The 11,062-nt window shown below is 40.9% G+C and overlaps 1 protein-coding gene across 5 annotated transcripts in view; it reads left to right on the forward strand.

Moving 5' to 3' along the window:
* raver1 (ribonucleoprotein, PTB-binding 1) overlaps positions 1-9,432 on the forward strand; it is a 12,391-nt gene extending 2,959 nt beyond the window's left edge. The window contains exons 3-15 of one of the 5 annotated variants that reach the window (XM_034893570.1): positions 515-984; positions 2,019-2,210; positions 2,305-2,425; positions 2,514-2,614; positions 2,742-2,813; positions 3,167-3,245; positions 3,526-3,713; positions 3,817-3,898; positions 5,271-5,413; positions 5,601-5,675; positions 6,075-6,209; positions 6,373-6,438; positions 7,679-9,432. In XM_034893570.1, the coding sequence (XP_034749461.1) occupies positions 515-984; positions 2,019-2,210; positions 2,305-2,425; positions 2,514-2,614; positions 2,742-2,813; positions 3,167-3,245; positions 3,526-3,713; positions 3,817-3,898; positions 5,271-5,413; positions 5,601-5,675; positions 6,075-6,209; positions 6,373-6,438; positions 7,679-7,825 (1,871 nt within the window). In that variant the 3' untranslated portion in view covers positions 7,826-9,432. Of the gene's footprint in view, positions 1-514; positions 985-2,018; positions 2,211-2,304; positions 2,426-2,513; positions 2,615-2,741; positions 2,814-3,163; positions 3,252-3,517; positions 3,714-3,816; positions 3,899-5,270; positions 5,414-5,600; positions 5,676-6,074; positions 6,210-6,372; positions 6,439-7,678 lie in introns of those variants that run through there. The other 4 variants (XM_034893571.1, XM_034893566.1, XM_034893567.1 and 1 more) reach the window with 4 other exon arrangements.
* Positions 9,433-11,062: the final 1,630 nt, after the last annotated feature.

Consider the following 11,062-nt stretch of genomic DNA (forward strand, 5'->3'; position numbering starts at 1 on the left):
GAGGAATCAACCTTGTATGCCCCAAAATGTGAACTGCGTCTCAAATTTGGGATTTTCTTTTCTTTAAGATAGTCTAAATGCATGAAAAATCAGCTTCAAGAGTTGAATTTGTCAGAGCAAACTGACAAAAAAAAAGACAGCAGATTAGTGGCTGATAAATTGCATCAGCCAGATGGTCGTCCATGTCCAATATGGGTAACAGGATGTTTGGTTGACATGGGGCTCTATAAGAGTCTACCACATTGGGAGACATTCTAAAAGTGCTAATAACAAAAGTAATGGATGTGACTTTTCTAGCTATCAACTTGATGCTCCACCAAATAAAATGCCTTTTTAGTGCATGTCAGCCACGATGACACCCATTGTATTAGGGGAAATGTTGCAGTAAAATGAAAGCTGGGTGTGTACCGATATGTGCCTTTTATCAGACCTTCTAAAAGAGACCTTTAAAAAAAAAAAAAAAAAAAAAATTGTTATTGTCTCCCTTCTTCTCTTTGTCCCCCATCACCCTCAGCATTTGTGACACTGCTAAATGGGGAACAGGCGCAGTGTGCCATCAAAGACTTCCACCAGCATGTGCTCCGGGACAGGGAGATCTCAGTGCAGCTGCAGCCAACAGACTCTCTGCTGTGCATCGCCAACTTGCCCCGCGCTTTCACCCAGCAGCAGTTTGAGGAGTTGGTGCGACCCTTTGGTAACTTGGAGCGCTGCTTTCTGGTGTACAGTGCCGTAACGGGGCATTCCAAGGGCTATGGCTTTGTGGAGTACATGAAGAAGGACTCTGCTGCCAGGGCCAAGTCAGAGCTGTTAGGCAAGCAGCTGGGCTCTCGCATGCTGTATGTCCACTGGACTGAAGTGGGCTCCCTCACGTATCCACTCCTGCACTCTAAATGCCTGTGCGTGGACCGCCTGCCCCCAAACCTGCTGACAGCCCAGGACCTCCGCAACGCCCTGACTGACACCCATGCGCCAATCTTCTGCCAGGTCAAATCACCACACACAAACACACTGCTACTTGTGCTGCACACTGCTACAAATGTCTATGATTTTAGAAGTAAACATTATCCAGATTGTATTTTACGCCTAGAATAAATGATGTAATACCAGCTTAGAGCTGCAAGGTTTAGTCCATTAATCGACTAGTCAATGACAGAAATTCTGATAATTGATTCATTAAAAAAAAAAACTTTTTCAAGCTAGATGCCAACCTTTTGATGGTTTCTGGTGTTGATGGAGGCCATGTGCTGGTGTGTGTATCTTTAAGTTCTGAAGCGTTCCAGATGAACAATTTTCTAAAATTGTATTCCATATTTGAGCTTTCTTTACTCTTTTTTACTTTTTGCGGCCACTCAAAGGTTCTATAGCAATGAACATTGCTGGTTTCTATGGCGATGACCACCTGACTCGCCACAGGTGTCAAACAGCAGGCTTTTCTGGAACGATAGAGGGGCTGTCGTTTTTAGCACGGTGTGCATAGTTGTACTTTTCTGCTGGTTCCAGGGTTTTTTAGATTGTGGGAAATGTAGTGATTAAGGATCATGGATCAGTTTAGTTTGCAAGTACTTCTATTTTTTTTAAACAATATTATGACTTGCTTGGTTATGAACTATTGAAATCTAGGTGGTATTAATTAATGAGGCCACATCAAATAATGAATGGTTTAAAGACTGCAAATAAGTCAAAATGTATGGTAATTTTTCTTGCTGCACCTAACAGATTAGTTGTTTGCACTTAAAGGAACACTAAATCACCTAAGGCTTAAATGAGAGGCTGTTATAAGAGTCATACCATTATCAATTAACATAACTTCTTTTTTGAGCAGTAATTCTGGTACATTTCATTGGTTTTACAGGACATTTTCAAAATGTGCTTTTAGATAGATGTTGTACTTCTATGTGCAGTATGTAAAGTTAAAAATAAAGTCAGCTCGTACCTTGTTACTGTATTTATTAGCAGCGGGAACTTGGGCCAATTGTGTCTGTGAAATTAGAACAACTGTTCCCGCCCCCTCTCTACAGTTGGCCCAGGGACAAGATGGAAGTTTCCGGCGGTTTGCGATGTTGGAGTTTGCCTCTGCTGAGATGTCCGAGGAGGCACAGCGACTCACTGATGGCAGGCTGCTGGGTGGGACACACATCAGGGTGTCCTTCTGTGCCCCTGGCCCTCCTGGGAGAAGCATGTTGGCTGCTCTAATTGCTGCCCAAACCATGGTATTTAAGTCAGATAGAAGCACTGTATTTACACGTCAATGATTTTGTCTTTGCTTTTGTGCTGATTGCCTGACTTGTGGCCCCTCCCTTCAAGGCTGTGAATAGGGGTAAAGGTCTCCTCCCTGATCCCACAGCCATGCAGATACTTACAGGCTTCAATAACCCTGCCACCCTGAAGATGCTGCTTAACCCACTGTCACAGGGAGCCAAGCAAGGTGAGCTGTTGTTGCTAGCTCTTAATCAATGCCGTAGTTCTTAGTTTTGTTCTGATGCTATGGATCTTGATGTCCTCTTTGTGTGCAGGCCTCCTCGGTGCAGCCCCTACAATGCCCCTGCTGGCCAACCCCGCCCTCTCCGCCGCTCTGCTCCAGCTGCTCCTTCAGAACCAGGCCAAGGCGCAGCAGGTACTGCTACCTTTCTGCTTTTTCTCTGACATGTGTCTCCTTGCTGCTTGGCCTGTTGTGATTCATCCTCTCCTACTCATACACCCTTCCCCCCCCCACTCTCTGCTCTTTCCCTCTTTACTATTAGCAAGCCTTTCTGGGAAATCATCTTCTCTGGGCTCAGGTGCTGCACAATAAAGAAACCCCTCTAGTGCCTTGTGTGAGTGATAATGGTGTTAGTGTTTGGCTATCTGTGTGTGAGGTGGTGGTGAAGCTAGGTGGATTTCTTTCTTTTCTTTTTTTCAGTGATAGAAACTTGCTAGGCGACTGGTTTGTTTTTTAACTGTGTGGGGTGTACTTTGAGTGGTGCTGAGTGATGTCGTAGGTGTGCTCCATTGTGTACTAAAAGTGTAAATACCCACTGTGTAAGGGCATCATTTCTTATGTGGTGAGTAAGCCTCGGTGCAGATTAAGTTTGCTTGTGTAGGGCAGCAGTTTTTCACTGCTCAAGTGCTGCAGCCAGGCTGTGACCCCCTTGTGACACTGAACTCTGCTCTCTCATTTGGCCAGCAGGCAGGACTCATTGGGGAGAATCCTCTGGCTTCTTTGCCCGTCCAGCAGGGAGTCCATCTGCTCGGAGACCTGCCCCAAGGTTTGGCATCCGCCGACTCCAGCCGTAGCTCCTTGAGCCACAAACTGCATGTTTTTTTTATTTTTATTTTTTCCTTATGATGCTAGACATCTGTATTCATCTTTGCCTTTTTAATCATGGTTTTTCCTCTTTACCTTGGCCATAAAATAGTCACAATGTAACAAGTCTTAATGTTATGTTGAATCAAATAGCTCTAAAAGATGACATGTACATATGTTTATATTCATTGAAGATTACAATATTTGTAATATACAACCATTCCTCTATTTAATTCCCCTAGGTAGTGGTCTACAGTCGGATTCTCTGGCCCCCCTAAAGCCAATGCCACTTGGCAGGGCCCTCGCAAGAGAGCAGGAGTCCCCCACAACAGCGTGTACCTTCCCCCAGACTTCCTCTCCCACTCTGCATGGCATCTCCATGCCCCTGATGGGTGGCATGATGGGCACAGATGGCTTCACAGCTCAAGGGGTAAGGTCCCAAGTAATTTCAATAATGTTTTCGCTCTTGTATTTTTTGTCTAGCTTTCTATCCAAGCGTAGAAGGTAAAAATGACCTTTTACCCTTCTGTCAGGTATCCATACTAGGAGATCCTCCAAAGGATGTGAACCATCCCCAGAGTGCCTTCCTCGGTGTTGGCAATGTTTTCCACTCAGGTGATGTGCTTTTTATTTATTTTGCACTGTGGGGTTCTGATTATCCTCCTTTTGCGTTCTGATCTTGTTTGCTGCATCAATTTAGGTAAATAAAAGTATTAATTCATTGAATTTTATATCTTCAAAATAAGGCAATTTTATTTATTCATTTAAAAAAGAGGAATTGTTTAACTTTTTTCTGGTCCTTCTTTTCATCAAAGGATAACACGGACAATTCTATTAAATATAGAAACGTCATAATTATCCAATGTTTTGTGTTACAGATTAGATTATACTTTATTCATCCCACAAAGGGGAAATTTCCTTATCACAGCAGCAGCATTTTCTTCAATAACGGCAAAAACAAAAACACACAAGAAATACAGGCAAACAATAGACGATTATAAGGTAAACTGAAACTAAGCAAAATTGTGTCAAAGGTATTTCACAGTGCGGTTGCCATGATACAAGAAACAATATTGCGGTGTAAGTCACGTTAAAATTAAATTGAATGTGTAATTAGAGGAATAAAGCAAGAGTCTGTAGCATAATATAAATTATATTAGCCTGTGACCATAAATATTGAAAAGTAACTTCTTGTAATAAAATGATATAAATACCGATATAATAAAGGGAAACAGAAAGTGTGTGTGTGGTGTAGATGGGAGAAGAAAAAAAAGGAACAGAAACTGCAGCATTATTAGGTAGTGCAGGTGTTGTAGAGTCTGACAGCAGCCGGGATGACTGACCTGCGGCACCTCTGCTTACACCATGGGTGTATCAGTCTGCCGCTGAAGGAGCTGCTCAGGGACCCCACAGTGTCATGTAGGGGGTGAGAGGTGTTGTCCATGATGGATGTCAGCTTGGCTAACATCTTTCTCTATGGGGTCCAGAGGACAGTCCAGGACAGAGCTCGCTCTCCTGATTGGTCTATTGAGTCTTCTCCTGTCTGTTACGTTAAAATTTCCTCCGTTTGGTGAGGTGACGTTGGCTACATATGCCCATTGAAAGTGGCAGCAGAATCTAAAATATGAGTGGGTTAAGCCCAAGAATCTTTCACCATGGTCTTTAGTATCCCATATGAAGAGCTAGAAATAGCGTGCCAGCAACAGGCACCAATAGAACAGTTCTCTTCACAGCATAGCTCTTAAACAGCCATTTGGAAATCCTCCACTGTGGCAATACTGACATTGCATCGTCATATTGTGGCCTGTGGGCTTACAATTCACACGGACTCTCCATTATCTCTTTCTTACTTTTCCAGTATGGCTGTGATTTTTGGCATTGCCATTCATTCGAAGTGGTAGTAAAAAGGTCTTAAATTTAACTTTGAGAACCCTGATGCTAAAATCTATTGCAGCATGTAATGTGTGTCCATCCTCCCCTACTCCAGGAGGAAGCTGCAGACCTCACCCCTACAGGAAAAGGCCTACACTAAGTAATGTGTCCAACCAGCACCTACACCAGAGCATTCAGCCAAATTACAACCTGCGCTACCAGGATTCCTACAGCCAAGAATATCCTCCTCTACACCAGGTAACCACCAAGTATCCACTGCTTTGTTAATAAAAGACCTGTTTTAGAATATGTGATAGCGATGGATGTGGCTTTCCTAGATGTCATGGTGACCTGATGACATTTACAGTGTACCAGCTGATAGCTGCTCTTTTAGTAGCGCATATGACGTGATCTGGTCTGATGCCCATCTTGTGTTTCTCCTCAGGATCCTCTAGCCCACTTGTATGAACAGCAGGAGAACCTTGATACTGGAGACTTGGCAGGATTTGGTCACCAACAGGTAGTGTTCAGTCAACCATTTACGACTGCGTGAGCATGGTTTCAATGTTGGATTACTATCTTCTGGGTTCGTATGTTTTGAAAAAACCTGGAAAAGTTTTGGGAAAGTCATGGAATTTTTTTTAACAAAGATTAATGTCATTAATAAAAAATAAATAATTAAACTTAAATGTATTTCACATCGTCTTAACGTTCTGTTTTGGGGCGCGATTTAGAAATTCCACTATGAACTACATTGGGTAACCTACATTAGGGTAAACGTTAAAACTGATTTATTATTGTACAATGTTATTTTTTTTTATTTTTTTTAGGAATACATAGTTGTGGAAATGGCCCAAAAGTATTGGTTAACATGCTTATGAACCCTGTATATTACTATACTAACGGTTTGTTTCCGCAGCTCTCTCGTCACCCTGACTACAGTGAGCGTTTTTCACACTACAGTTATCCTCCCAACGAACCCATGTCCTCATACTACAGCTCAGGGCCTGAGGCCCCCAGTAACGGTAGCCTCCCTACCACCCTCCTCAATAGGGTAAGGCTCACACTTTGGACTTTGTTTTTTTGAAGTTTGGTTTGGTTTGGTTTTAGACTGTTAGGTTCCAAGAATAATCCCATGTGCAATAATTGTTACGCTGTGTGTGAGCATGAGCCTCAGGAGAAGTCTAGGTCACTGAAAGATGGTTGTTTGTCCTCAGGCTGTGGGAATGCCTCCTGTGAGCCACACCTCCAACTACCCCCCAGGCCTGGGGAATGCAGTGAAGGTAATTTAGACAATTTCTTGTCTTTGCCTCCCTTTTTTAAACATTTTTTTTAAACTATTTATTTAGGCAATATTACACAGAGGGTTTGATTCAACAAGATTATGCGCCTCGGTTCTATCTGCATCATGCATGCATCCCTGAAGTTCCATTAATATGTTAAATAAAATCCTAAAGTGTAGTATTGTAATTATACAACAGTTAACAAGTATATAAAACTTTTCTTGTTTACATTGTGGGGCAATTCACTCTCAAAATAAAGAGAAAAGCAACAGACAATTTCTAGTCACTCCCTATTAAACGTTAGTCTACGTCAGCTAACATTAGCTTCGTAACAGTCAGCTAACATTAGCTTCGTAACAGTCAGCTAACATTAGCTTCGTAACAGTAAGCTAATTTTAGCTTTTTAACAGATCGTGGAATTTAAAAAAATGTAATAAAATACTGCAGTGCACATAAACACCACACTGCTTTGCTAACTTAATCTGATTATAACTAATATCTACTGAAATATTTTTCCCATGGATAGCTATAGCTACAATACGTCCGAACTTCATTATGCCTTGTTAGTGGCATCCAAACAATTCCAGTAACGCTTAACTTCAGTGTTGTAAAAATGTTGTTTCATCCTATGATTCACTTCTCATCCTTTCAACCATTCATCAAACTAAATCCGCCTTATCAACATTAACAAAACAATTTGTTGTATCAGTACTGTAGGCTAACATTCTGTTTTGATTCAGCCCTGGAAGTTTCAAATGTTGCCATGGAAATGGCGAAGTAATATTATTTTATGTGATACGCCAGGTGTGCTACTTGTTTAACTTCTAATGTGCTAATTTTAATTTCAGACCAGGGTCTTTAACCATTTTTAAGCCAAGGACCCCTTAATAGAGTGTGGTGGCGCAAGGACCCCTACTCCCCATGTTGTAAAACATTAAGTTGCATATTATTGTGGGCCTACAGTAACGTGTAGGACGTCCTAAAGCCTTTACCTTTTCAGTGCATAGAATACTTGTTGACATGATTTTTTTCACTAATGTTAAACATACGTGTGTCACAGTGAATCCTTAACTAGATTTGTAGATGGCGCTTAGTCACTACCTAGCCTATAGGCTAGTATAACCTAATGGGTAGGTTTTATTTTTGTTCCTGCTGTTGAAAATCTCTGTTTTAATTGAAATTGAAAAGTTGCTGTTTTTTGATTTTTGTCTTTTTTTTTTTTTTTTTAAACAAATTGTAGACTCCCATTGGTAGCCACAAGCGCGTGTTCTCCCGGTTGATCCCATCTCCAGAGCCGAGCCCCGAGGGCAGCTATGTGGGCCAGCACTCCCAGGGCCTTGGTGGCCATTATGCAGACTCCTACCTTAAGCGGAAGCGTATATTCTGACTACAGCTGAATGGCTTGTTGCTGTAGGAGTAGCCACTTAACAGCCAGGACACAATGGCATCTCCTCTGGGTCTCTTCAATGAACTTTATGGCTTGGTGGTCCTTGGATGTGTCTCCTGTGTACTCCTGTGAGTGACCCCTGGAGGGCGCTGGGGAGTGCAGCCTGTTGCTATCTGGACAGTTGTATCACTTCATGGGAATTCTTGGTTGTTTTTTTCCTGTTTGTGTGCGTGTATATATGATTTTAGTGTGTTGGTAATTTAAGTTTTTATTTTTTTTTATTTTGACTTTTAATTTCCTGTTGAAAAACTTGTACAGTGAGAAAAAAAATGTTATTTAGCAAATGGAAGTACTTTCTTTTAAGCATTTTATTTTTCATTCCTGTGAGTGTGGTGTATCAGCAGCCCTACAGATAATTTGGGAAGTTTTCAACAGCAGAAATAGGCTGCTTTATATAATGTTTGACATCCCACTAAAGTGATGCTGTCCACTATTTCAGGCAAAGGGATTTTCATAGTATTAAGACAAGCTTTACTTGAAAGGCTCTACTTTTAAATAGCCTTGTAAAAAGTTCAGTAGTTTGTGTATTGAGATGGGTGTTTTTGTTTTCACAGGGTTGTGGATTTTGCTGTATGACTATTTCCAAATTCAGGCCTCTCCTCATTGGTTAACATGCAGCTTTCCATCCACCAATGAGGGCTGTATGTACCTGCCTGTGTATTTTGACAGTGAAGCTTTTTACAGATCTGGCATATTTTCTCGATCTTTTATCTTTTCCACGTTGTTTGTCAATTGATTCACACCTTCAAATTGTTTTACGGAGACTGTTCTCTACACTGGTTGAGTGATGCACTTCGGAGGTCACGATCCAAATCTGTTCTCACCTCCTAAAAGGTGCCATTTTCAAGTCTACTCACACATGTCAAAGAGTTGAATATTTTCAGTGTTTGTTATGTTTTGCCAAGTTTAAATTTTGAATGTCTTAAGAGTCCAAACACCACACCTCGATGGTTGAGTTGGGTGGGTGGATGGGGGGGTGGACATGAGATGTGTGCCATCTCTTTAGTCTGGGAGGTATTGATGAAAGCTAGTGGCAGGTGATTGGTCAGTGACATGACTGTCCTTGTTTTATTTTTTTTATAATTATCTGGTTGACAGTTTGATTGTGAAAACCCATTACCTCTGACTTCTGCTAGGAAATGCAGCTACACTTGAGCCTTAACTGTGTTTTCTGTGACATCATCCTGCCCTGTGTTGGCTTCCATCTACATTTACCGTTTCTGTGTTATTTGCTGTGTAAATAGTTAAGCTTGATCATTTTCCGGAGTCAATTTTTTTTGTTTTCTTTAATCAAACCTGCCGCGGGTCTGGTGTTTTGAATGAATTTTGCTGCTCCTCGAGTTTTTGTTGTTTTGCCTGTATGCTTGACAGCTGGTGTGACCAAGAGGGGCGCCACAGCGGTCCACTCATGTTGTGTATGGACCAAGAGATGCAGCCGTACTGGACGATGATCATTTTGATCGATTTGATTCTAACTGCCATCTTCTCATCTGTACAGCCATGGTTGTCTCTGTGTGATGTGAGCAAGTAAATGTTATTTAACACAAGTTGTTAACTCGTTATTTAAAGAAACCCTAGCTTAAGACTTTAGCTCTGTGATATCATATATTTGACAATTTTGGGGATTAACATGGTAATATTTATGTATTTTACTCAACGGTTTTTGTTTGAGTTAAGTGGGCCTATTAGCATCATTTTATTTGACTTGAAACCCAGGATGCAAAAAACAACTTAAGTTGTTGATGTGTTTAATTCTTATTTTTTTTTATATATATATATATATATATTCTTCTTAATACTTGTAACATTACAATCAATGGTAAAAAGCAAAATACATCAGCATGTGTTATTTTTATTTTAAATTGCCTTTGATTTGCATAATCTCTTTATCATGTCTTATTTCAGTTGGGAAAAGTTGAACCTCTGCTACTGGCATAAAAGTAACAAAAGCATTAGTGTTTTGTAATGCAAAAAAACAGTAATAGGCCAACTAATGAGGCCTGCAGTAGTGATATGTTTTAGGCAGATTATGTAAGTGATGACAGTACACGCAGCCAGCTGATGTTTTGCTTTATTGGCTCGGCAACCAACCGTAAACCTAATGCTTCTAAACGCTTGAGGAATGGGTGCGACAGAAGCATGAAGTAAACAAGAGGGAGGATGCATCACAACATATGCTAATAAAATCCTGCCTGTAAACTTCTGCAAGACTTTTCTTTTGTTGCCCAATATGGAGGAAAAAAAAGGTAGCTAATAACTTCAAAATTCAGATATTAGTGTTTTATGGTGTATATAATTATTTACCTAATAGTCTGACTTTTCCTGTATACTTAAGTTCCAAAATGTTACGACCCATGGGTGGCTTTGTGCGAGTGGTATTGTTGCACAGTGCACAGGGTCACAGTGCATGTGACCTGTATGAGTAATGTAATAACCATCTCAGTCATTCAGCAGCTGTAAAGACTGGTAAAAGCTTGTTCAAGAAATTAAAAAAAACTGAAGGAATGTTTCAAACTGAAAAGTGAGTTAAGTAACATTTCCCTCTGGTAAGACTGTGTGTGTGTGTGTGTATATAGATAATGTTGACATATTTGTTGACAGATTTAATTACAAAAAAACATACTAAAGAATAAACTGAAATGTCAGCTATGCTCTTATTTTCTGTTGGGCAGACCCTGAAGGTAATGGCAGGTCAAACTGATCTTACGTTCATCTGGCCAGCTTGGCATTACTGTGCCGTACCATTGATAATGAGGTGCTGGGGGGGGGGGGGCTCCTCTTCCTCTCAGCGGCCATCAGGGCAAAAGGTTTTGGTTAGCTGTTATTCTTGTGGACCTGCTGCGCCTTGGGCTGATGAGCTTTTCCTTGATGGGCAAGAAGCTGCAGTAGCCTACATTTGTCATAAAACTTGTATGTTTGGTCTGTTGTGGCATGTCACAAGAAATAAGTCTTAACAGAGAAATTCTTCTGTTTTCTTTATTAATCTGTAAAGGACAATGGAAATGAGAACATTCAGAAGAAATGAAGGTGTTGCTTTTTATGTCTACTGGCATTATATTAATGTGTTTTTCTTCCAACCGCTGGGTTTATTTCTGTGATATTTGTCTGTAATGCTTCAGGCACCCTTGAATTATGTTCTCATACCTGCAGCCAGTCTACCCAGAGTACTCAGAGGGA

The sequence above is a fragment of the Etheostoma cragini genome, chromosome 15, assembly GCF_013103735.1.
Source record: "Etheostoma cragini isolate CJK2018 chromosome 15, CSU_Ecrag_1.0, whole genome shotgun sequence".
Taxonomy (NCBI): domain Eukaryota; kingdom Metazoa; phylum Chordata; class Actinopteri; order Perciformes; family Percidae; genus Etheostoma; species Etheostoma cragini.